This window comes from Lygodium microphyllum, chromosome 28 (assembly GCF_053477565.2).
Source record: "Lygodium microphyllum isolate KBCC chromosome 28, Lygodium_microphyllum_v1.1.10, whole genome shotgun sequence".
Classification (NCBI taxonomy): Eukaryota; Viridiplantae; Streptophyta; class Polypodiopsida; order Schizaeales; family Lygodiaceae; genus Lygodium; species Lygodium microphyllum.
In genome coordinates, this window is record NC_141162.1 from 119,391,376 (window position 1) to 119,419,189 (window position 27,814).

General features: G+C 41.2%; 1 protein-coding gene across 1 annotated transcript in view; it reads left to right on the forward strand.

Moving 5' to 3' along the window:
* The window catches only part of LOC148011915 (glycosyltransferase-like At2g41451), a 40,222-nt gene extending 20,009 nt beyond the window's left edge, over nucleotides 1–20,213 (forward strand). Inside the window, exons 5-11 of the mRNA XM_087670986.1 lie at nucleotides 15,609–15,743; nucleotides 15,821–15,865; nucleotides 16,563–16,750; nucleotides 16,886–17,027; nucleotides 17,965–18,011; nucleotides 18,921–19,008; nucleotides 19,116–20,213. Of these exons, the coding sequence (XP_087527112.1) occupies nucleotides 15,609–15,743; nucleotides 15,821–15,865; nucleotides 16,563–16,750; nucleotides 16,886–17,027; nucleotides 17,965–18,011; nucleotides 18,921–19,008; nucleotides 19,116–19,385 (915 nt within the window). The 3' untranslated portion in view covers nucleotides 19,386–20,213. The remainder of the gene's footprint in view (nucleotides 1–15,608; nucleotides 15,744–15,820; nucleotides 15,866–16,562; nucleotides 16,751–16,885; nucleotides 17,028–17,964; nucleotides 18,012–18,920; nucleotides 19,009–19,115) is intronic.
* The last annotated feature ends 7,601 nt before the right edge of the window (nucleotides 20,214–27,814 follow it).

The following is a 27,814-nucleotide window of genomic DNA, read 5'->3' on the forward strand; positions in this document are numbered from 1 at the left end:
CTCTCTTAAACTAATTGCTAGATCTTACCAAAGTGAAGATCATTTTGGTAATGCTCTTTGAGAGAAAGATAGAAATTAGTCAAAATTTTGGAGGATATTAGACTCACCTCCTAGCCATAGAGCCACACTAAGTCACTTCATAACCACTATGACCAGTGATGCTAGTGTCCATTTGGATGTTAAAGTATATAACAGCTTGTTGCTGCAATTGCCCTAGGTGAAAATGCAACCATTGAAGGAGAGGATTGGAGTGGTGATTACAAAATGATGAATGGTCCCACCCCTAAGCAGCCAAGGCATCGGACAAAGGGTTCACGTTGGCTGCCCAGTGGCCTACCAAGACTACAGAGGCGATGGTTATCTTACCACGGGAATCCAAGTAGTCACCCCAGAGAGGACAGGGCATCAGACAAAGGGTGCATGTCGGCTACTCAGTAGCCTACCAAGCCCTACAACCAAGACAACAGAGGTGATGGTTATCTTACTATGGGAATCCAAGTAGTCACCCCAGAGAGGACAGAGCATCGAACAAAGGGTGCACGTTGACTGGCCAGTGGCCTACTAAGCCCTACAAAGGCGGATGATACTACATGGAACCTTTTTTTTTTTGAATAAGTGAGGTAAATTTTATGGGATGCGGCCAATTGAGTAATAGTGACCCAGAAGACGGGAGTAGGGAGGGTACACCCAACATATCACAAAACAGAACAAGCATACCCATCCACTGAAGGATGTCGATGACGAGGAAAAACAGGTGATGAGGTATCCATGTGATGAAGGATGGTGGGGGATGTTGGGGTGGCAACAACAACCATTGGTGGAAACAGCTTAGGATCCTCTCAAGTCGTGCTCTATACAATGAGATGCAAAGTATGCTACATGTTGAAGAATGCTCATGCAGCAGGTGCCACTTGGACAGTATCCCTCATGGGGAAATTGTTCACTTGCCCAAGCATCCTAGTACAAAGATGATGAAATCATGCAATGCAAAGGGTAAGGTACAACAGAAGGGAGAAGCTGATGTCGAAGACGAAGTGTTGAAGCCTGTAGAATACCAAGAAGGGTAGGAATCCCCTCTCAACTTGGATGTAGATGCCGAAGAAGGGCAAGGAGCCTAATGTCGGTCTTCATATGATGTCGAGAACCATAAGGAATGAAAGAAGATGAAGTGGATTGAGTGGATGAACCACCCCATTAGAAGAGCAAGGTAGAAGTCACTGCCATGATAGCATCGAGAGAGATGCTGCACGATCCGCCTCAAGAGGGGAAACCGCTATGTTGGAAGAAGAGCAAGCACTCCTAGGGTGATGAAACCATGAAAGGAACGGTGTGCATCCCCATGTCTCTAGCCTAGGTAGGACGAAAGCAATTTGTAAGTTAGTCCTACACTGAAAGACAAAACCTTGCAAAAGAGATGAGAATCTGCAAACACAGAGGTTAGTGGTGAGATGCTCCAAAGCAAGACATAACAGAAAGAAAATCTAACTCAAAATAAATGCAATGAATGTGGATGTGTGAGTAAATGCAGCGGAAGACAAAAGAATGGAAAAGCTAAGGACAGTGAATCCTATGGGCCCGACTCTAAGAGTGCAAAAAATAAATGCTAGACTGACCTAGGGTATTCGAAAGGACCTAGAGACATACTAGTCTAAGAAGGTGGCTACCATCGCGTATGTCCAGTAGTAGGGCTCTGCCAAGGGAATGCTTGACGAGGTGGGGAGGAAGGTGAGATAGATGCATGAAGTGCAACGGGATTGGAACCTGTAGACCAATGAGCGAGTCCCTCAGGGGTAGTGAAAGAGATGGACTGTTGAGGTTGTACTTGAGCCACATGTCCAGCAATGGGTACTGAAGGAGCAGATGAAGTAGAGGTAGAAGGCGTAGCCCCACCGGACGTTGCAGTCGCAGCAGTCTGTTGAGGCTTGTTAGGTGGAAGACCTTGGGCCTTAGAGCGACACTTCTCGTCCACATGGCTTGCTCTCTGGCAGTGTGTGCAAAACCGGTTTTTCTTTGGGAGTTGTTGCCAGATAGATCTAGATTCTTTGGCTCCATCTAAGGAAGAGGAGTCACCCTTTGATTGGCTTGCCTTCGCATCTTGTGAGTTCTTGCCACTGGTGGTTTTTCCTCTCGAAGAAGAGAGAGCCAACCCCCTCTGCTCTGAATAAGGCTGTGATGAGGATTTCTTGTGGACTTGATCATGCAGCCTCGCGTAATGCAATAATTGGCCCTCAAACTTGTAGAAGGTTGGCAATCAAGATTGGGAGATGATGTGTTGAATGAAATTAAAGTATTGTTCAGGCAACTTATTTAAGAAGAATGCAACCTGATCGTCATCTGACTTTGGAGAGCCAGTAGTGGCAAACTCGGCAAGTAATCGCTTGTATTAAGCCAACTTGACTTTCAGATCATCCCCTTCCTTAATAGAGTACTCTTGAAGCTCAAAGTCGAGATTGATGCATCGAGTACGATCATGAGCCGCATTGCAGTCGAGAAGGTGACTCCAACGCTCTGACGAGCCGGAAGTGCTGCAATTGAGAGTGAAACTTAGAAAGCAATCCTTGCATCAGCTCAACATTGGTTGTGGCATTGCGGGCTCTCCATTGATGGATGTAATCAGGTTGAGCTAGTTGAGGGTCCGACATAGGCTCTAGACCAATGATGAGGTCCCAAAGACCGTGAGACTCAAGCACTTGTTGCATGAAAGTAGACCAAGTGGTAAAATTTGACCCGTTAAAATGTGTCTTATCCGTTAGGCATTCTTGGTCGTTGCAATAGGAGTGGTAGTGCTTGGAGATGGATAGTGTGAAAAAGTGTAGTAGGGGTGGGATGGGGAAGTGGAGAACACTTGGGAATGGGCCCCAGAGTGCCCGCTAGGCACGCGGGTAGTGTGCAAGGTGGATCCATAGGTAGGGATTGGTTGACTAGGCATGGGCATGGTAGCCACATGAGGAACTCAAGGAGGTGGAACGGGAACACGGGGAGCAGAAGATGGGAATCCCTGCGTAGGTGTAACCCAAGGAGAGTGTGAAGACGCACCATAAGTTGAGGATGGAAACGCTTGCGTATGAGTGGTCATGGGAGATGTGAAGTTGGGGATAGTGAGGGGGATGCCCATCACAGTCGACCCAGGAGTTATGGGCGTGCTCATTTGCTGAAAGGTGAGAGACATTGTGTTAAAGGGTTAACGAAGTACCATGGTGCAAAGCGGTAGAGAATGGGGTGAAGGAAAAGGTGCTAGGAGCGGAGATGGAAGATCCAACCCTTAGGGTGTGTGATGCAGATATGGAGTGTAATCCAAGGTTTTGGAAAGATGATGAGAGGTGATCAAGATGTGATATAGAAAAGGGTGGGATAGGAGGGAAGTGAGAAGTGTGTGTGGTATGCTAAAATGAAATAGAAGTTGTAGATGTGCTTGAATTCCGTTTGCTTCGTGAGCCCCCTCTATTGAAGTTCACATACGCAAAGCCATCCGGATCATGTACCTCAAAAGAAGAAACAGGCGAGGGTTTTGATTCATGCAACACAAAAGAGTTGTACAAACTTGACATTGGACTTGGCTGAGATGATGAAGATGGATTGCCAGACATTCCGAATGCCAGATGTCCTCCATGATCGGAGAGGTGGCCAGCCTCACCAACCGGTCCGGATGTGGTAGCAAAATTGGTAGGAGGGGTGTAAACATCACCGTACTTGTTGTGATAGTACTCCTCAAAGTCCTCCTCTGTCATGTTAGTGAAATTTGGTGAAGGTGGAGTGTCATCCTCCTCATCGAGTCCATAATGCCGTCTTAAGGCCTCCAATGATGGAGAAGCCTGATAAGACATCATAGGAACTGGAGAAGGTGTCTGGGACATTGTGATTCGGTTATGAGATGTATTGTGTGCCTCACACAAAGACTAGCTCTCCACAATATCTGCAGGATACTCTTTACAAGAGCACTGGTTCTGATACCATGTGAAGAAAACTGCTAGGGTTTACACTGAGGACACACAGAGTAGCTCTCCACAATATGTGTAGGATACTCTTTACAAGAGCACCGGTTCTGATACCATGTGAAGAAAACTGCTAGGGTTTGCACTGAGGACACACAGAGTGTATGACCACGACAGAAACACAAAGAGACAGACATAGATACAGAGGGCAAAACTCAAACCCTAAACACAAAACTCAAAACTCAAACACAAAAATTCAAACACAAATAGAAGAAGGGAGAGAGAGAACACAACTCTGAAGTGAATGAATGCTGTAAATGAATGTAAGAGTGTACAGTGTGCTCAAGGGCAAAGCAACGTCGGAGTGTGACGTCCACCGGAGACGGATCCCAAGTCTGTGACCACCAGTCGGAGTGTAGGAGTGCTGAATAGTGAATGACAGCAGCTGGTCACCAAAACTCAGCAGTTTGGAGGCTGGAAACTGGTAAACACAGTAGTATATCACTGATCAGAGAGTGTAGGAGTGCCGAATAGTGAATGGCAGCAGCTGGTCACCAAAACTCAGCAGTTTGGAGGCTGGAAACTGGTAAACGCAGTAGTGTATCACTGATCAGAGGCTGGAAATTGTGCAGAGTCTGCTGTAAATAGCACACTGAAGTAGTGTCTGTTGTGGTTGGCGATGACTGGATGATCAGATCGCAGCAGATGATGATGTTGCCAGCAGTTGACATCAGCATGGATGAAGAGGCGAGCAGCAGGAGCAAACACGGATGGAGTGGCAACAGTCTTGAGGGTTGGACAGCCACGTGGGAGGAGGTTGATGGCTGAAATCTGCACAGACGGAATAGGGCTGAATGGGGCAGCTTGTCTATTTATAAATGTGGAAGGGTGCCCCAAAAATTAGGGTTTTCATTGAACTCTCTCGAACCGCTCCCAGTTTTAGGGTTTTACTCTAAAAGAGCATTTTTAAGTGTGTTTTGGGGCTGTTTAAGAGGCTAATCAGCAAGTAATGCATATTTTAGCTTAGCAAAGTATCCTTAGTGCATACACACCAAGTCACTTTATAACCACTATAACCAGTGTTGCAAGTGCCCATTTGGATATCCAAGAATATAAGGGCTTGGTTGTTGTTGCAATTGCCTTGGGTGAAAATAGAACAATTGAAGGAGAGGATTGGATAAAATGCAGCTTGAAATGGGTGTGTCCTTGCAAAAAGCGGCCTAAAATTGGTTGAACATAGGCGGTCCTAGTCGGATACGATGCTTTGTTGATCAAAACACAAGGTGTTGGTTTGAAGGTTTGTAACATTGTTATTGATTCCTCCAATTGTTGCAATGCAGCTAGTATACACTTAGGGAGCTAGATTACAAGAGGTGGGTGCTCAAAACACATTATTATAATATATTTACAAGAAGGATAAAATTGAAAGTTGATGTGATAAGGGTGAAAGAGAGAAGAAAATTGCATGCAGCCAATAGTTTGCGCCTTTGTAACTTCAAATCGGTGAAGAATCTGAAAAAAGTTTGTTCGAAGACTAGCTCTCACACGTGGCTTTGATACCATGTGAGTACGTAGCAAAAAAAAAAGGGGAAAGCGAACACAAAGAAAAGGAGATTGAATGAATGTAGGAGAGGAGGAACAAACAGATTGCAATGGCTAAAATATACAATGCCGTAGTAGTAAGCCCCAGCATGTATCATTGAGCATTGATGTGGGCTCTAAATGGTAGAAAGGAGATGAAAGAGAATGAGGAGGGATGACTAAATGTTCAGAATGATGTGATGGATGAATGAGAGGATAGGCAATCTATAATTAGGTAGATTGGGGCCAGAATTGGTAAACAAGTAGCTTGGGCCACAAAGTGGACGTCTAGGATAGCCTACAATGCCCAAGAAGTTCACTAATGTGCCCTCCATCTTAAGTGTATAAAGCACATAAAATGACAAACAAAGATAATGCGAGTGTAGTCTAGCTATAGAATCATTGGCATATTCTTCATGTTGGTTATCTACATGCCAATGAGAACAATCTAGCCACATCACTAAGGCATGTAGTGGATACTAGCTCATGTGGAACTTGACATCTCAATACTCCCCTTGTGAAGAAATACCCTAACACAGAAACACAAATAACACCGTACGACAAAGCACAGACTAATAGAAGAACATATTTAGGGTTAGGGTAACTAAGAGAGACAATGAACACGGAGAATGAATGAAGTGATATGATTCTTGAATATACAATGCTCATGCAATAAACACACTATGTATTGAATGAATATTGTACCTTGAACTCCTGTATCTCAAGGATCAAGGCAGGGGTAATGAGCTAGAGACTGTGTTGTACTCCGAACAAATCCCGAATCGTAGTAAGGTAGCCTTTGAGTGTCGAACACCAGCAAATGCAGCCAAGGAAGGCTAAATTTGATGCAGATGGTAGTGCAAGAGAGAGAAAGACTAAAAACGTAGGTGAGGAGAGAGAAAACAATGAATGCAGACTGTAGAAGAGAGAAAACAACAAACGTAGGTTGCAGGAGAGAAAACATCAATGAGAGGTTGAGGAGATGATGGCGACAGTTGGAGGAGAGAGAAAATCTATAGCGCAGTAGTTGTGGCTTGCAAACATAGCAATATGCTGATGTGGTAGGCTGTATGAGAGCTGGATGATGGACACCAAGAGTCGATTGGGAAACAATAGCAAACTGATTTGACGAAGGGGTGGAAATAAGCGCTAGATGAGTGAAGATTGCAATGGACAGCTTGGACTGCAATGTCCTCCGCGAATGGGGTGTGGGCAGCAAGCTGAAAAGAACTGAAACCTGCAAAAACGAGATTGAGGCTGAATGGAGGGCAACATACCTATTTATAGAAAGTTTGGGCCCTCCCAAGTGGTTTGTGCTTATGGGATATAGACACTCTCCACGAACGCATTTCTTTTAAATAAACAAGGTTTCTTTCTTAATTAAGCATGTTTTGGGTCTGTTTTAAGTGAAGCTAATGTATTTTTAGCTCAACGCCCCCTCTCAAGGCTTAACAACGATGCCATGAGAAGTAGGCCAACCAAGCCATTTTTTTTTCTTTATCTTTTACCCCACGGCGTCCCACCCCAAAGTAGGAGGAGCATTGGACAAAGGGTGCACATCGGTTGCCCAGTGGCCTACTAAGACTCCAGAGGCGATGGCTATCTTACCAAGGGAGCCTAAGTGGCTATCTTACCAAGTGGCCTACTAAAGACTATAGAGGCAATGGCAACCAACATGTGTGATTCATCCGCTAAGTGTGTTTGGATTAGGCCAAAAACACAAAAGTCAATGATTAAACCGGTTGAAGATGACAGAGGAAGATCTAACCTGCAAAAAAGTTGAAAAATGATTGAGAACAGCAAAACATCAGCTGTATAAGCAAAAATGGCAGCAAATCTGAGCATAATGCAGGCTGGAAACAGCCATCTGATTGCTGAAAACTGCCGCCTAGTTGTCTACACTGTTAGCTGGACGTGCACAAATTAGCAACAAACACAAATTTCGAGGGTTGTGTGAACAGAGAAGAAAACAATAGTCAAACAGCAACAGGCACCACCAAAACTAAGAGAGAAAATCTTATGCCATGTCAGAAAGTGTGGAGCAATAGAAGCAAAGAGATGTTGCTGATGTAGATTGCAATGTATACAAATAATAGAAAAGAACAACAAGAACTCAAAGAGAATGGACTTGAGAAATGGAATCTCTATATCAAGGCTCAACAACAATACAATGGTGTTGAGTGTTCAGAGAGACTCCCACTCTCCACTAGGAAGCAAGCATGTAGGATGCAGTGGAGGAGCAGTAGCCTATAAACGGGCTAAAATAAGTACATCAAATAATGGAGATGACTAGCATTTAATGTGGCAAAAAATATAGGTTGCTACATTTCAATGCACCTAAATGGTACTCACTTAAAGGAATTGCACTTTGGCTGGTGGTTGTAGCACCCAGGATAAACACTTTGGCACTTAGGATATGTACATTGCTAACAAAATTACTTTTTTTAATTAAAAATAATTAAACTTGATTCTTTTGGACAAGATGATGGAACTTCTGTTTAAAGCCAAAATAACAATGCCTAGGCCAACATGAAAAACAATAAAAAGAAACATCTATTAAATGGTCAAAAACAGTCTAGAAACAACTAGTTGCATCCTAATAGTCAATGCAAGGAAAGGGGAAAAACAATTATTTTTAAACTATAAATCTATAAGGTACAATATGTTATGAATCATATGGTATGGACTGGTCCATAAAATGTGAGTGACGCCATGTTTGCATGGTTATTAGTATCATCACGTAGTGAATAAGGCAATCAGTGCATGCCAAAGAGAGTGTGCAACTCAATTTTGAACTAGGTGATTCAAGAGTGAACTCAAGTAATCCTTTGTGATATTCTACGAAGAGAGTGCACCAAGACCGTTCTTGGCCAAGAGTGAGTTACAAATTTACAAAACTTTGTATACCCCCTCAAGGGGTGGAGTTAGAATGGGAAGGGGAGTAGGCCAAGTTTTCCGTGCCACTTCTAGGTTGGCCAACATACATTAGATTGGCTTCAATGTATGTGTCCAAATTAGGGTTTTATACAAGAACCAAATCATGCATTGAGTATCAAAATAATTTGTAACATCCTTTGTATACCCAAATAGGTGGAGTCTATTTATTGGGTACAAGTGTGAAATGGGAGGGGAGGTAGTCCAAGTTGGCCATGCCACTTTCCTCCTCATTTCCCCCATGAGCTCCAGCCCTCAATAGCTTCTCTTTTCCTCTGCCTAAGGCTCTACTCTATTCTACATCCTTGCTAGATTTTCCACAATCTCGAAGAACCATATCACACTCCCCTCATTACTATCTCGACTTTCTATCAGTGATCTTTCAAGACCATTGAAGCTAAGGAAGTGTTGCATGAAGCCAAGTAGCTTCACTAAGCGATGGCACCCATGAAAACAAGCATGGGAACTATTGTGAGGATATGCTAGGGTCTGCATTGAGAAAACACAGCATGTATGACCAAGATTGAAACACAAAGACGTAGATAGAGACAAGCGAAACTCAAACTCCAAACACAAAATGCAAAACACAAAATTCAAACATAGGGATAAACACAGAGAGAAGAAAGTGAATGAATGCTGTAAATGAATGTAAGAGTGTACAGATTGCCCAAGGGTATAGCAATGCAAGTGTCGGAGAGTGACGTCCATTGGAGACGGATCCCAAGTGTAGTAACCACTAGTCAGAGATGAGAGTGTGAAGAAAACTGCTAGGGTTTACACTAAGGACACACAGATTGTACAACCACGACAGAAACACAAAGAGATAGACGTAGACATAGAGAGCAAAACTCAAACCCTAAACGCAAAACTCAAAACTTAAACACAAACAGAAGAAGGGAGAGAGAGAACACAACTATGAAGTGAATGCATGCTGTAAATGAATGTAAGAGTGTACAGTGTGCTCAAGGGCAGAGCAATGTTGGAGAGTAACATCCACTGGAGACGGATCCCGAGTTTGTGACCACTAGTCGGAGTGTGAAGAGACAGGAAACTACAAAATGATGGTACCAGAGGTTGTTGGAGAACCGAACGCAAGCTGTAGAAGATGCAGAGGGCAGCCCCAGAAAGCTGCAAATGCAGCAAACAGAGTGTCGCTTGACAGAGGAGAGCATCAACCAATAGTTGCCTGGCAGTGGAGGACCAAACGCAGGGTACTGGAGGTCGCTTGATGGAGGAGGAAGGCTGCGTACTGTCACCAACAACAAGAAGCTGCAAACGCAGAGAATAGATGAGGGTGGAGGTGTTGGCGATGAGGAATAGGGCCAAACGCAGTAGGAGGGATGGTGCTAGACAGTGGGCGACAGTTGGAAGAAGGTGCCAGGGCATTGCAAGGCTGGATGGAGAGGTGGCAGTAGTTGCGAAAGTTGGACAACCATGTGGAGGTAGATCGATGGCTGAAATTTGCATTAGAGAGTGTGAAACCTGCACAGACGGAATTAGGTTGAATGGGGGCAGCTTGTCTATTTATAGATGTAGAAGGGTGCCTCAAAAACAAGGGTTTTTGGGAGACCATTGAAACTCTCTCGGACCGCTCCCCTTTTTAGGGTTTTTCATTAAATAAGTGTGTTTTTGGGCTGTTTAAGAATGCTAATCAGTTGAAAAGCGTGTTTTAGCTCAACAGAGAGAGTGCTTAATAATGAAGGGCAAAATGCTGGTCACTAAAACATAGCAGTCGGAGGTCGAAATCTAGTAAACATAGCAGTGTACCACTAGAGCAAGGCTGAAAATTGATCATTGAAGGTAGAGAATTGTCAAGCGACAAAAGGAGAAGTGTTTGCTGATGTGAACAGCTTGTTGGATAGCAAAAAGATAGGCATTGCAGTAGTTGCTTGGTGGGAGAGATGACAACAGCTTGTCGCCTGGCACTAGATGGTGAAAGCATAGGCTGATGAGGTGCTACGATGACACAAAAGATGGATACCTCCAAACAATAGGGCGAAGCCTAAAAATAGGCCACCTAGGGTTGGATAGTGATGGATTGCACTCGATGATCGTTGGATAACATATGGTAGGTGGCCGATGGCTGACATTTGCATGGTAGAGTGAGAAATTTGTACAAAAGGATAAGGTTGGAATGGTGGGCAGCCCGTCTATTTATAGATATTGAAAGGTGTCCCAACGTTTTGGGGGACCATTGAAACTCTCTCAAACCGCGTACCAAATTTGTGTTTTTCATTAATTAAGTGATTTTGGGATTATTAATACAATACTCTCTCAAGCTCAAAATTGAGCCTAAAAGGGAAGGCCACTAATGTTTATCCTAAAACATCTCATCCCAAAGTAGCTAGGGCATCAGACAAAAGGTGCATGTTGGCTGCCTAGTGGCTTACTAAGACTACAGAGGCAATGCTTATCTTACCAAGGGAGTCCAAGTAGTCACCCTAGTGTAAATGCCTTGAACAACGTAGTATGCTTAACAATCATGATATTCGCTTGTTTTCGAGATTTAATATAAAAGAGAATGAACACTTAAAGCTGAAAATAAAAATTACTCACAAAATTACAGTCATGAAAATGTAAAAGTAATGGAGACAAGATTGAGGGTTGAAGATGGGCAACCTCCCCCCGAAGGAATGTATTTTTGCTCAACCCAAGTCCCTTAGGGAAGAGCTCAGTTACAATCAACCTGAGAGTGAGGAGAAGTAATTCTCACTCTCACAAGATCATGCAAAGATGTACAAACACACATGCATTATCTATTATGCAATGATAAGAACTGATTTCTTTACAGTATGAGAGAAGAAAGAGGGGGAATCAACCTTTCTCCATCGTTGAACAGTACTATATGGATAGGGCTTGCTTCTTGTTGCTAAAATGGAAGAAAGAGCTTGAGAAGGAGGTGCTGTAATGAATTTACAGGCTTGCTGTCCTGTAAAACAGCAGTGATAGAAGAGGGAATATGGAGGAATTTGATAATGGAGAAGTGGGGGATGATGATGGGGATGGATGGGGCCAGTTTCTGGCTATCTGTGGGTGCTTTACATGAGTTTACAACAAAGAAAAATGATGTTGAATGAAGAAAAACGAGCTCTTATTTATAGGAGAGGGAAGAGCTAGTACAAAAGGGGAAAGTGGAGTAGCACAAGACAAGTGTCCAGCCACATGTCATGAGATGTGACAAGTGGTGGGACACTTGGAAACTTGTGTGACAAGTGTCTTGACACTTGTCTCTTCTCTATGGCCTTCCTTTTTGGGTTGAATACTGTCAAGAATAGAAACAACCAAATTTAGTAAGCACAGTCAGAGTACAGAACTTACTATTTTTAGAATGACATCCCTATTTTTTAGGACTAGCATTTTTAGGCTAGTTCGAAGCTCCTAAAATTTAGGGACTTCCTAAAATTTAGGGACCCCCCCAATATGGGTGTCATATGAAAGCTTTTTCCGTGTACATGGCAAAAACGGTATCAGAATCTTCATGTGACTTTCCTATGCAAAGAAATGTGCATTTCAAGCTTTCAGCCCACACATGCACATTATACAAGCATTTCATGATCATGCCTTCTTGTTGATTGTAACTGTCTGTTCTGGTGGATCTAGCCCACACTTCAAGTCATCAATCTTTTCTGTGTGCGAGTCTAACCTTGATATGCGTGAGTTCTGGTCACAAGCGCCCAATCGGGCCATATAGGTGGAAGTGTGAACTATCTTTTCTCTAACCCACCGCGTGGGTCCACCATAACCTGTGACCACTCATCAGTGGCAAGCTCCAATGCACTTTTCTTTATATCTAATTAGTGCAAAGGAAATAAATTTAATAAATCATTATATAGACAAATTAATGAAAAAGGATACAAATTCTGTTTCTATAGAGTTGTGACACCTAGAGAGAACAGGGTATTGGACAAAGGGTGCTCGTTGGCTACCCAGTGGCCTAGCAAGCCCTACAAAGGGGAATATAATCACATTGAACTTTTTTTTTTTGGTGGAAAGTTAATTTTAGGGGTGGCGTTTAATTAAGTAACAGTGACCTAGAAGACAAGAGCAAGGATGGTACACCCAACACATCACAAAACAATACAAGCTTACCCAACTACTCAAGGATGTTGATGATGGGGAAAAGGTGATGAAGTGTCATGGGAAAAAGAATGGTGTTGTAATCCGTTGATGAAAACAACGTAGGATCTGTCTAGTGGTGCTCTGGACAATGGGATGCATTGTATGCTACATGTTGAAGAGTACTCGTGCATCAGGTGCCACTTGGACGGTGTCCATCGTGGGGAAATTGTTCAGTTCTCCAAGTGCCCTAGTACAAAGATGATGAAATCATGCAATGCATAAGAGAAGGTACAGTAGGGAGGGAAGGGCCGATGTTGAAGGCAAGTGCCACAAGTTGTAGAATACCAAGAAGTGTAGGAACCCCCTCTCAACCTGGATGTTGAGGTTGAAGAAGGAAGAGGAGCCGGAGTATGTTGGTCTTCATGTGGTGTTGAGAATCGTGTGGATGAAGATGATGAAGCATCCCTATTGGAAGAACAAGAATAGAAGGCACTGCCATGATAGCATGCCATGGGAGAGAAAGCCTCCATGTTGGTAGAAGAGCAAAACTCGAAGTAGACGTAACCATGAAAGGAACGACGTGCAGCTCTTGTATCCAGCTCAAGAAGGATTGGTGTAAACTTGCATGTTAGCTAGAAGAAGACAGTGAAGGTGAAGTTGTGTCTACCTCCTCCTCAAGACCATAATGCCTTCTCAAAGCCTCCAATGATGGAGAACCTTGATAGGGCATCATAGGATTTGCACTAAGGAAACATAGCATGTACGACCAAGATTGAAACACAAAGATTAAGACAAAGACAAGCAAAAACTCAAACCCTAAATGCAAAACTCAAATTGCAAAACTAAGACACAGAGAGACGAAACTTTGAAGTGAATGAATGCTGTAAATGAATGTGAGAGTGTACAGAATTCCCAAGAGCAGAGCAATGCAATGTTGGAGAGTGATGTCTGCTAAAGAAGGATCCTAAGTGTAGTAACCACTAGTCGGAGATGAGAGAGTGCTGAATAATGAAGGGAAGTGGGCTGGTCACCAAAACACCGCACTCGGAGTTTGAAATCTAGTAAACGCAGTAGTATACCACTAGAGGAAGGCTGAAAACTAATCACCCAATGCAGAGAACTGTCACGTGATAACATGAGAGGTGTTTTCTGATGTGGATGGCTTGTTGGATAGCAAAAACGTAGGTATTGTAGCAGTCGCCCGGGGGGAGAGATGGCAGTAGCTTGTTGCCTAGCACTAGATGTTGAAAACACAGGCTGATGAGGTGCTATGATGATGCAGCAGATGGAGACATCCAAACAGCAGGGCAATGGTTGAAAACAGTTTGCCTAGGGTTGGATAGTGATGGACTGCAGTCGGTGATGGCTGGACAGTAGACAGTAGGTGCTTGATGGCTGAAATTTGTGTGGTAGAGTGAGAAACCTGCACAAAAGGATAAGGCTGGAATGGTGGGCAGCTTGTCTATTTATAGATGTTGAAGGGTGCCCTAAAAAAGTAGGGTTTTGGGGGATCGCTCAAACTCTCTTGAACTATGCACCAAATTTGTATTGTTCATTAATTAAGCGTGTTTTGGGGCTGTTAAAAAATTCTAATCAGCTGTAATGGGTGTTTTAGCTCAACAACTACAAGTGCTGGAGTGGGAAATGGAGTACCAAGTGTCAATAACGCACCAAGTCGGCCAAACCAATCTCTGGATCTTCCTCTAATTAAGTTGATAAAGGAAAGATAACTTAAGGTTTTTTCATTGTTGAAAAAGTTGGGGAAGTTGGGATTAATTCATTGGCCAATATACATTTTATGTTGGGCTCAATGCTGTGTCCAAATTAGGGTTTTATACAAGAACCAGATCATGCATTGAGTATCAAACAATTTGCAATATTCAGTTTTGTTTTTCCTGAGCTTTTTTAAGCAATGCTTCAGTATAAATGCCTGCTTTCTATTTCCCTTTGCTGGACACATTGACTGCTGCACGTGCTATATAAAACCAAATCGTGCATTGACCATCAAAACAGTTTGCAACATCCAATCTTATTTTTCCTGAGCTTTTAAAGCAATGCTTCAGTACGAAGGCTTGCTTTCTATTTCCCTTTGCTGGAGTCATTGATTGTGCTCTCCTTATGTGCTTTAGGCTTGATTATGCCTTAACTGAAGGATTCATGGGGTTACTTTGATATAGACACTTAAAATGCCACTATCTTAGTTTGCTGTGTCAGATGTAGCTTGGAACCTTCAAATTAACACCCGAAAGGTTTTTAGCGTAGCCTTTTGAACTATCCCCATTGGCTCAAAATACTATTGTGCTCCATGACTCTTGACATTCTCATCCTTTGCTTTGAAACCATTGCTGCATGTGGCTGGTATTAGCCAACTTGAGTTGTTGAAGTTGCATGAACAAGGAAAATAAATGCAGGTAGGAATCCTTCGTATTGATTGCTGTGTAGAATTATTCCAACTACTTGTGCTTCTGACTGAATGCTTATCTGCGAAGTGATCATGCATGGAAATCTGAACTGAATACATTTTTTGCATATTTTAATCTTGTGTGATGCGATCTGATGAGATACAAGCAAAAGTGGCCTCAATAGAATCCTCTTAACAAGATCACCAAGGATGAAAACAAGTGGACTACATATACATAATTGCTGACTGCACTGATGTGATGCTTACACCAGTCATGGCCTTACCTTGCTCTTTATGTCTCATGGAAAGATGTAACAGGTAACTGTGCTGGATCTGTGTCTGATATGCTGCTACCTAACAGGCTGTTCCCTTTTTGTGCTGAAAGTTTGCTATTTAAATAAGATTCAGCGGCATGTAAAATTTTCTGCCCTTCATAAGGTCACTCGAAAAATTTCATATATTTGGATGACTTAGATGCCAATTTCCAATTCTCTTGATAATTTATGTATGTTATCGTTTTGTTTTCTTTTAAAACTTGTTAAAAGTGTGTGGGTATTTTTCCCTTTATCCTTGCTTTGCCCTTCTTTTTTGCTTTAGGAGGATTTAGCATTACTTCTTGTAAAAGGTCGATCTAGCTGTTTTTTAATTTACTGAACATAGACAGAAAAACCTGGACAATAATAATATCAAACTGTGGCTAGGATGCGGGTATGGACTGGATTATCCATCTTGATACTGATGAGTTGCTTCATCCTGCTGGTGCTGGTGAATATTCTTTACGTCGCTTGTTAGCAGATGTGGAAAAAGACGTGGATATGGTAGTCTTCCCCAATTATGTGAGTTCTTGTTCTTTGTCAATCATTATGTCAGACCTTTAATACAGATCTGGAGTATGACATCTTAAATTTTTCAGGAGAGTGCCATAGAGCGTGATGACATTTCAGATCCTTTCAGTGAGGTAAGCTCTTATATGTAGTTTTTACTGCCATTTTTAGCATTTCTTCTTTTTGTTGCTTTTCAAGGGTACATAGATTGACCCATGTTAGCATATGTCACTGTGCTTTCAGGAAGTAATACTAGATATACAATGTTTTGTTGATTCAGGGGAGGAGTAAATGGCTGTGTGTCTTGACAAAAGAGGGAATTGGTGTTGACCACTGTATTTTTATGCTGGATTTCTTGTTCCGAGTGCAAAATGCAGCTAGGGTATACTTAAAATGTAGCATCAATCCTGACACACGTGTGGCATGCCTGAAACAATTTACGTCACTGCAAAATGCAGCTAGGGTATACTTGAATGTAGCATAAATCTTGATATAGAAGTGTGACACACTGAAACAATGTATGGTAGTGCAGTCCAAATTGATATAACACAGGCCTTACAAGTGTGAAGCTATCTGTCGAGGACTCATTGTCTTCATATCACAGACCTTAACTTTTGTTTCTACTTATGTTCTTACACTGACAGAAGCCTTTCCTACTTGATGATTGATGCAGTATGTGTAACTGAAGTAAAACTGCTGGTCATCCACTTGTCCTCAGTGAAGACTTAATATACTAAAGAATATTTCCTAAGCTGAATGATAGGAAGGCTCTTTGCTGCCTGAGTGAGCTGAACAAGGCAAATAAATTCTTGATATTCTTTGTGCATCCAGGTATCCATGTTTAAGAAAAATTATGATCATGTCACTAAGGAAACTTATTTTGGCCTCTACAAAGAAGCGACCAGAGGTAATCCAAATTATTTTCTGACTTACGGAAACGGAAAGTCTGCGGCACGCATTCAAGATCATCTTCGCCCAAATGGTGCCCACAGATGGCATAACTATATGAGGACCCCAAAGTAAATGCACCTTGTCAGTATTTCTTGATTTATGTGTGCACAATGAATATGAATCTTTCTCAAAATGCAAATATGAATCTTTCTCAAAATGCAAATGTTAATCTTTTCAATCTGGCACAATTTTTTTTTTCTCAGGGAGATAAAACTAGAGGAGGCTGCTGTTCTCCATTATACATACACAAGGTTTTCTGATCTTACTTCAAGAAGAGATCGTTGTGGATGCAAACCAACCAAAGAGGATGTCAAACGCTGTTTTATGCTTGAGTTTGATCGAGCTGTGAGATTCTTTCTTTCTCCTCTGTTTTACCTTCTACTTTCCGCTCGATTGTCACCTTTCTACTCAGTTGTATATGGTTTGGGATGCTCAAAAAAAGTCTTTATTTAAATGCAGTGCACTCTTTACTATAGACTTTTGAACAAAATCTTTGGTGCAGTCAACCAGCTATTCTCCCTTTTTTCACCATATTTTTTGCTTTCTGCTTTCCCCTCAAGTTGTCACCTTTTTACTCAATTGTATATAGTTCTGCATGCTCAACAAATAGTCTCTTTGTATACCTCACAAAATCTTTGATGCAGCCAATCAGCTACTTTAGCTGTCATATTTTGTTTGCTAATAATTATGTCTTCCTGCAGGTTACTGAGCAGTCAATCTAGTTATCCAAGTGTATATATTCTCCAGCTTCTTCTGGGATTCTACAGTTGAACTTACCGTATTATTGTTAAATACGCGCCCTCAAAGTTTTTTTGAAAAAAATTATTATTATTATTATTATTATTTGGGGGGGGACGAGGGTTTTGTTGTGGGGAGGAATGTGAGTACCACAACTTTGGATGCAAGTCCCAAATTTTTTTGGCCCATGAAACTAGAAAGTTGTGCATTTCTCGAACTTCTCCCAAACCTTTGTAAATGCTTCCCATTGTTGGTTGGCAAGTTGGATCACTTGCGTGTAAAATATCAGTGCATTCAGCACATTTTATGACAGGCATGTTTAGGCAGAGACTATGCAAGGACTATTTTTGAAAGTTTTTTAGGGTGCCAGGGTTCATAGAATTGTGTTAGCACTGCCAAATTGCGAGCTTTAAATGTTTTTATTTCTCCCCAATCTTCTTTCTTGTCTAACCATTTTTAGGACGATGGAGCCGCTTTACCACATAAAAAGCATATTACTACATATGATGTGGCAGGCTAATTTTTTCAATGGCTGTATGAGCAGGCCTTCATTATTGCATCAACAGCGACAGAGGACGAGATGAAACGTTGGTGAGTTTGAACATCTCACACTCTGTTGTAGGTTAAAATGGCTGGCTGTTGCTGCATCCTGCTAGCTAGGCTTTTCTTAAGCAATGGTTTCATTCTAGATTCGCGACCACATGCATCCTCACATAGATATTCAAGTGAGTGCTTGGTGCAGATGCATGCATGCTCGCGTGTGTGGGGATGTGTGTGGGCAAATGGCAATTACTTCAGAGTTCTCAATGCGTATTTTACTCGGTGGAGTAGAAGATGGCTATGCCCTATGGCTATCCTTCTTAATCCCATCCCTTTGGTTATGCTTATGAGCTTTCTCTGTGCGTGCCTATGATATATATTTGGATCAGGAAACCAGTGGCTAGATATTACGTTTAACTGAACAACTTCAAATTTTATAGCTAAGGAGAGGGTCAGCTCCAAGTATGCTGTTGAGCCTATATACTTCTTTGATTTGTTGGTTGAGTAATACAATTAGCCATGCTTAATTTTGGAAAACCAAAGAAAAGGAAAAACTAAGATAGTGTTCACATGCTAGAACACCAGCAGTTGTTTTCCAGATTGGGAACAGATTATGACAGTTCTAGTCCTCCTAGTAAGACAACTCTCTGAATTTTCAGCAAGTCAGTCTCAAAGAAATGAATATTTGGACAGCAGCTTATTTGAATGCGCTTAGCTGCCAGTTTGAGGTGGCAGAAAATAGGCTCAAACATGCCCTTGCTATACTTATTTCTCTTTACAAAGCTGTCATGGCTTTTGGAGTCACTGATTCGTTTTGTGTTTGTGTTAGAGAGGTTTTTTGGGCTTTTGTTTCATTTGCTGAATATCTTTAGCAAGACTTCTAATTTATCTGGGCTTGCTACAATGTTACAAACCATATTCAGAGTTTTATGGCTAACAAATTCTTCATTCGTTTTGCAGGTATCGGGATAGAGTTGTCTGGACTGATAAGGAGTTAAATTTGAAATTGATGAGGAAGGGCCTTTTAACTCGCATATATGCACCAATGGTTAGTACGAACACTAGCAAGATGCAGCAGTTCATTTGAGTCTATTTCCAGCTTTGCCATCTTTGCAAATTGCAGTTTTGTTCAAGAAGATTTCATGTGCTTTGCAGGTTATAGTTCAGGGTCTAAGAGAAGCAGGTGTATTTAGTGATGCGTTGGCAGGTGGAACGTCTAATAATGAGATCGCGTCCAAGCAAGTTCCTTCAGGCTCTCAATCTCCACTGAAGTCTGAAAAAAAAGGCAGTTTCATTGCAGATGTAACACAATCAAAACCTGAAAGTGTTTCAACTATTAGAAGATTGCTAACTGTTAAGGAGTCCTTCGAGATGGCTATGCCTCCGTTATCGTCACCCATCCTAGAGTCTATCTTGGAGCAGTGATGATAAGAATGGGTTCTAAAGTGGGGGAGCTTTATCATGCTAGAGGCCACTAGATTTTGAGCTCTTCAACTTATAATCAGCATGTGCCAGATACATGTGTTTACTTTTGCTTTCTGGCAAGAAGCATGCTCCCTGTCACCTACAGTTCGTGATTGGACGATCGGGTTATTCTGTTAATGGACGAGGGTGAGGCTTGGATGATCTGGTGGCGGCCTTTTTCACCAAGTTAGAGGCAGTGTCACGAGAATGTATGGTGCTGATATTGCCCTGTGCTAGGGCTGTAAAGTTGCAGTCAGTGACTTGATCAAGTGATGGCACCTTGTCCACTTGACAAGTGACATTTTTTGTCGAAATTCATGTGATTGATTGTGTCCTGGTTACCAACTCATAACTGCTAGTGTATGCATTCGAACTGTGGACAGTGTTTGCGAATGTTTGGAATGCCACTTAATGAAAATGATGTCATGCGAGCCAGGAAGCGAGAGGACAATCATCACTAGTGTTTAGCAGATGACCTTGTGGGGTTCTGGATGCTAGACCTGCACTTGGTATGTGCTTCGCTTGCTGACAGAGACAAGTTGTTAAGTTAGAGAAAGATAATGCCGCAGGAGAAAAGCATGAAGAAGGTTGGTGTAACAGTGGTGAGGTGAATAATGAAGGATAGAGAAGCTAGACTTCTAAGCTAACAAAGACATCGGGTGTGTGCATTTGGACCTTGGAGGGTCGATATAAGTATATCTCGTACTGAGTCTCCGTACAATGGACCCTAACGTGAGAGCTTAAGAGCCCTCTTACTATCGGTGTGGCAAATTTTTTTTGGATAGCATTCGTCATGCCTTAAATTTTTTTTTGGTTACTCTCAATTTTATATTTTTCCATTGTCTTCACATGACAATGCGTTCGAGTCGGAGAATGTTTATAGTCCAAATGGGCAGATGTTATAGCTAAAATAATTGCCAATCACACCATGGATTGACACAAAGCAACATATCTTAAGGGGATATATAACTAGCCCCTCCAACATACATGGTTAGTTTTGGTCACCATGAACTCAACCCAACAAATAAACTACACCTATTTGGACACACACAAAGATACTTGACGAAACCCTAGGTGCTTGGTGCCTACAAGGCTTTTAAATAAGTATAGAAGAACACAAAATTCAAAGTGCCAGAATTGTTTTGGAAAGTATAAAATTTCAGATTGGATTATAGTATTTTAGGCATTGTTATTTGCAATGTGCAACTATTTTGGGTTGTAAAACTATTTTTCTAGTATTGTATGCAAGCAAGATTGACCCATTAACATAAGGTGTATGCATATGTTGAAAAGGATTAGTCATGAGTGGGGCGGGGTGCTTAACTTATGGGAGAAAACCCTAAACCCAATCCTATGTATAAAAAGCTAAAAAGTGAATAGAGGAGCTCATTTTGGTGTGTATAACTGTTAGCAACCCTCTCCTTGTTTCCATCTTGTACACCTTGGTAAGATTGAGGGAGAGTGAGAATGAGAGACTTGGAGAGTGAAGCTATTCTCTCTTCTTGTGTTTCTTCTCTTCTTCCCATTCTTGCATAGCTTGGAGGGTGAGAACAAAAGTGAATGAAAGTGCTACTACTATTATGTTTTCTCTCTTCATCGGAGTGCTTGTGGATTGGCTCGGTTGTAATGGAGAAGGCAACACTTGAAATCATAAGACGATCGATGAACCTTCAAAGGCATTTGGACTATAGTACACAAAGGTGAGAAGGCAAGTCTATTATAAACTCTTGGTCATTAGTTTTCTTGCTTGCTTGGGGTAGTGAGAAGAGAGGAAATGGCTTTAGGATTGGAATAAGAGTTGACTATGTGGGAGATGGTTGTGTTGACAAGTGTTTGAAACTCTTGAAACGATAGGAATTTGTCCAATGTTCCATTGTTGAGCAAAAGCCCCAACATTTTTGGTTTAGTTATTGAAAAAATGATGGAATGAGTTGCCTAATGACACTCACATTCCTATTGTGTGGCAAAATAGAAGGCTTGTACTCTTGAGAGCGAGATATGGAGGTGGGAAATTGATCTCCCATTCTCACGTTGCTTGATTCGGAATTCACATGGCTAGATTATGGAATTAGATTGGTGAGGACTTGGTTTGAGGTTTGTGTTTGATAGAATAGGATAGATTCGGTTGGGACTTTGAATCCATGTGTTTATGTGTGTGTGCATAACTCTCTAATTTTCCATGGTATGAATTGTACTTGCACGATTCAATCATTGCTTCAGTAGATTACTTGTACTCGAAGATTAATCAATTTTATAAATTGTGTGCGTTTAAACACTACGTATGTGTTAAAGAAGTCCCAAATTGCTCTCTCCGTTTGTTGTTTTTTCAAAGTCAAAAGCAATCCTTGGTGTGTGTACTTAAACTTGATTCTAGTGCTCCCAATTACAATGAAGTCCAACATGTACTCACTTTAGTGCACCACCAATATGCTCAATTTCTCTACAAATCCACTATGCACCATGCCGTGGGTAGACAATTGCTAAGTGAAAGAACGGTTTTGTTGATGACAATGATTCTAGATTAAGGAGAAGGCCTTGTTTTATGAGAAAAGAGCGACAAATATCAAGGAGCAAAAACCGTGACAAAACTAAAACTCCAACCAATGAGGATTGCAACTCAACTCATAATACAACTCATAGAGCAAGGCTCGCACTCGCAACCACTCTTCAACACGATACATTTGCTCGGTGAATCCATGTGCACTTGATAGCATGTATTCACCTATCCCATCAACACCCCTCGATTGTACCTCACTTTAGTGCATTTGAGTCGTTTAGCCACTCGAGTTCGACCAACTCTAGTCAAGAGTAAATCTTTAAGGGCTATTATCATCAAGTTGATGCATCTAAGTCACTATCTTCACACTATTAATTAGCCTTGCCATCACTTCAATATATTTTGACCACTCAACTCAACCACGGCTCTCTCATGCTTTAGCCCATAGGATATAATAGCAAGCATTTGGTTCAACTTAAGTCGATAAGGGTCCACGACTTCAAACTCACATGGTTATAAAAGCAAGTAGCTGGTTTAATAGCCAACTCAATCCAAAAGCTTTGTCGGTTGATGAGTTGATTTTTGTTTTGCGGCAAGAACAATCTTAGCAAATTAGGTCATATGTATGTTGCACATCAAGAATCTATGGCTGGTCTTTTCTACTAGTAAGCATAAATCTACAAATGTTTTTCACACAAAGAAGGCCAATAAGGATGAGAAGAAAAGTAAGAGTAAAGTTTGTTGTGCAAGCGTTGTAAAGCAAAATATAATATCATTAAGGACTATCCTAAACTTGTTTTTGCAAAAGAGGCTAGTATGCCCAACCCAATTATGGCCCTTATTTACATGATCCTTGCATGTCTATTGTGGATTTAGATATATAGTACTTTGATAATGGTGCCAGTAATCATATTACTTCTCAACACAGTCTATTGACTTCTCTTGAGTTTGTCCTTAAGGGCAAAACTCTCATGTGTGAGAGGGAAACAATGGTGGGATGTGAGATAGAAGTTGTGGAGTGCAAGAGGATTGAGGGAGAAAAGCATACGAGAGAGTTTTGTTGTGTACAATGAATGATGCCCTTATTCTTCGTTGTCTTCACTTACATATGATTGCACAATGTATACTTATACTAGGGTATCTGCCTGGCTAATTGGCCATTGACATTTATCCCAACATCCTTCAACTTAAAGGCTAATGTGCCTTTATGGAAGAAAGTGAAGATATTATCCAACGCCCATTAGCACTCTATGGTGTGCAAAGTGATTAGAAGGCAAACTTTTCATGAGAAGATCTACAAGGTTATTATCTGTTTGGACCTTGATAAGCTCAATGCACTTGTCCTCAAGTACCAACTTGATGAAGCGATACTTCACTCAATGTGCTTTGTCCATTAAGATAACTTTGAGGCCATGCGGGTCTTATAAGGATATTGTTTAATTCTTAATCACATCCTAACTAGATAAAAATAGTAAAGAAAGGAAACTTTATTAATTGCTTATTTTTCTCTAAATTTAGGGCCGAATTAGCATTAAATAATAATTATATCTTTATCTTTTTTTTCTCTTCCATTTTCCTCTTAGTAGTGTAGATATAGCATCCATGACAAGAAGGGATGTTTTCCAAGACTCCATCTCAATGGAGATTGCCTTGGTTTGATTACCTGGGAAGCCTAAACCATTGCCCTAGTCTTTAATGAGACGTGCATTATGTATCTATGGTGGATCGAGCAATAGGTCATGATCAATTCCTTTCATGACAACAAAGTTAACCTTGAACTCTACCCTTGCAATCTTGATTGGCTAATCCCTCAATGCCCCTAGTGGTCTAACTTTGAATCTATCAACTATATTTTCAATTGGTAGATTTTCCCAAGCTATTGAGAAATAACGCACAGTCTCAGCCCTTATCCTATGCTTGTATTACGCAAGTGTGTGAGAGGCAATGTAAAGTACCCTAAAGGTCAAAGGGTCTATCTTTTTGTGAGAGACTTGGAAAAGTAGATTGTAGAAAAGATAGAATGAGAATAATGAAGAAGAAGAGAATGAAGAAAGCTTGAGCCTCCATATCTGTGTCTCAACCACCTTCCATCGCACATCTCCTCCAATCTCACATCTATTTTTCTAGTTCGTATCAGAGCATAAGCATGGGACTAAAAGATTGGAGCGAGGAGCTCACCAAATCGAGGTTACATCGACTTGAATGCTTGCTGTCCGCCATTAAAATCAGGTATAAATCCCTACCTAAATCACCCGCAATAGGTCTATGGATTGCATGAGTTGCTAAGGCTTGGATTTGGGGGAAATTGAAGCACACACTGGATGCATTTGGTAAGCCAAATAAGGTTGGAAATGAGGAAGAGGAAACCATCTATGTCTGTGACAGAGGAGAGAAAGAGAAAATCATTCACTCAATTGAGAGAGCTTGAAGCTCCATGATGTGAGAGGTTGAAGCTCCACGATATGGCTTTTGAGGATGAGTGGACGTTTTTTACAAGGTTGACTGCTTGGAGTGCGTATTGCGAGGTGTCGCTAAAAAACAACGTCGAATATGGTTGCCGCGATAGATTATGTTTTTCTTCTTCTTCATATGGCTTAAAAGCCTTATCCATTAACGTTTAAAAAAATCTTTCATTGAAGCTATGTTCATATTGGACAGTGGGAAATTGGTTATTTTGTGGAATTGTGTTCACATTGTAGAGTCCATGAACTGGTTGACAGTTGGAGATTTCACATTGTTACAAAGTTGAACTAGTTGTTTTGGAGGCCTAGAAGGCCAGTTTTATGCCTTTTTCGGGTGCCATTTTGGAGGCCAAAAACAAATTGCAAAAAAATTCCAAATTTTTTTGTATAGCTTCAGCTTGACTGGGACTTCATTCATGGCATGAAAAACTACTGAAAAACAACAAGGAAATAGGTAAACTTTAAGCCCATATTTTGATGATTTTTGGGTCATATGAGCACCATTTGAGCTCCGTTTTGGATGCTTCTTATTGGATAATCAATGTATGATGTATGGGCATCATGTATGGATGTACAACATTTGAGCTTATGCATAGCAACCATTCTCTTGGAAGGGAATTTGCATGTTTTTTTGGGCTATTTTGGTGCATTTTTGGTCTCAGGTTGACCATTTGAGGCAATGGATTGGTTCATGTTGTTGAATGCTTGATTAGCATTCATTGGGACATCACATATTGCTCTTTTTTTTGAAATTGCAACCATCAAAATGTCACACACAGCTCAAATTACCCAGATTGTTGGAGATAAATTGACCAAGGACAACTATAGTGCCTGGTCATACAGGATGGAGAACTTTCTGATGGGGAGAGGTCTTTGGGACCTCATTTACAGGTGATGATGCATGTCGAGAGCTTCTTGAGGTGCCCATGAAAGAGCAAAAAAGGCATACAAGGATTGGACTGGAAAGAACAAGAAAGTTTTGCATTGGATCTCTATATGCATATTGGAGACTTTGATTCCTCATATAAAAAAGGCAAATACTTGTAAAGAGGCATGGGAGATCATTGAGAAAATGTATGGGACATGTACAGAGGCAAGGAAGATACAACTTAAGCAAAGATTGCATGGAGCATGGAGAGAAAACCGCACTATCAGTGACTATGTTGTAGAAATCCAACAGGTTGGAGAAGATCTTGCATCTATAAATGCACCAATGGATGGTGATGACTTGGTTTCAGTCACACTTAATGAACTTGGCCCATATATAAATCTTTGGATACCTCTATTTCAGTTAGAGGAGGCTCTATGCCAGTCTTTGAAGAATTGATTGCTTTGCCACTTTTACAAAAGAAATAAAGTTGGGTTTGAATGCATTTAGCAGCAGCAAGAATACAAGTGGAGATAGTGTCTTTTATCATCAGAGAGGGCATGGTATCCCATCTAGAGCTACATGCTCATCTTATGGCCGTGGTGGTGATAGCTTTGCACGTGGTCAAGGTACCTTTGGTCATGGTGGTTTCATGCCTAGAGGCAGGGGGAGAGCTTACTCTAGAGGTAGATGATGTTCTACTCCTCCACATAGAGATGGTGCATATAATTATTGTGGGCAGTATGGACATTTTGAAAGGGAATGTTATCACAAGAAAAATGCTATGCCTAGGGGTTGAGGAAGGACTCAATATAATCATTATGCAGGTGGCTATGGAGTTGTAGGTTATGGACCTAGAGGTGGCTCTATTAGAGGCCATTTATTTGTCATGGAACATGTATTAGGGAGCATGACACACCCACCTAGTGAGGATAATTGGTTTTTGGATTCAGGGGCTACAAATCACATGACTCATCATGTTGAGTGGTTTGACACAAAACAACAAATGCAGAATGAAGAATATGTGGCTATTGGGGATGACACTTTAGATAAAATTACTCATATTGGTAGTGTGCCACTTGTCACTAGAGATGGATTTGAAAATAAGCTTGAGGATGTACTGTATGTACGTACAATCACTAAGAACTTAGCATCAATTGGTCAAATGGCAACCAAGGAATGCATGTGAGATTCAATAGATATGGATGTTTCATTGAGGAATTTAGAAATGGAAGGCCTAGGAGATTGATTGCAAAAGGAAAGAAGAAAGGCAGGTTATTTGCCTTGGATGTAGGTACTCCTGTCATTCAGAATTCTATGTATGTTGAAAGTGCGCATGGCCAAGATAAGGATGTTGAATTATGGCATAGGAGAATTGCTCATGTAAACATGCAAAGACTGAAACAAATGCAAACTAAACAGGTGGTTCATGGTTTGCCCCATTTTGGTTATGTTAAATATGATCATGTATGTGAGGCTTGCCAGTTTGGCAAGCAAGCTAGATTACCATTTCCAAAGAGGGGGAGAATTAGTAGTTATCCTTTGGAAATGGTGCATTCTGATATTTGGGGTCCATGTTAGAATGTCTCATTGAGTGGGAAGCACGTTTTATATCACTTTTATTGATGACTTCAGTAGAATGACTTGGATGTATTTCATGCAGCATAAAAGTGAAGCCTTTGAAAGATTTTTGGAGTTTAAAGCTATGGTTGAAAAACAGTTTGGTTGTTACATAAAATGCTTGAGGTCTAATAATGGAGGAGAGTACATGTCATATGAATTTTCAATTTTTTTGAGAGATCATGGAATCAAAAGACAAATGACATGCAGGTACACACCTTAGCAGAATGGTGTGGCAGAAAGAAAGAACAGTATCATTGCAAAGATTGCTAGGGCAATGATGAACCAAATGAATATGCTATTGACATATTGGGCAGAGGTAGGTAGAACACCCACTGTTGCCTACTTCAGGGTTTTTGGATGTGTTTGCTATGTTCATGTTCTTGATGATTTGAGGAAGAAGATGGAGCCAAAGGCTATAAAATGCATCTTTCTTGGATACCCTGATGGGAAGAATGGTTACAAATGTTATGATCCAATGACTAAAGAAGTTTACTTTAGCCGAGGTGTCAGATTCAATGAGTATGAATCATGGTACAAGCCCAAGATTGCAGTGGACTTGGATTTCTATGAGAGTAATGATGATGCTCATGGAAAGAAAATTTCAGCAAATGGTAAGCTTGGAAATGAGCACTTAGAATATATGTTTGGACCTTAGGAGAATGTAGAAGGTAGAAAGTAGTGGCAGCTATAGTCCATGGAGTGGCAAGTTGAAGAGTTCACAGAAGAGTGTGGAAATTGCAAAAAGTAAAAGGCATATGGCTGAAAGTTCAGAGGATGAATCTATTGATGATGAGTATGGCATTCCTCATGTAAAAACACCGGGTACTAGAAGTGCAGGAAAATATGTGCCACCACATGCAAGAGCAGTTGAGACACCAAGTAGTGCACCTCAGTTGAGGAGATGAGAAAGGGTTAGATATCCTATTGATAGATTGACATA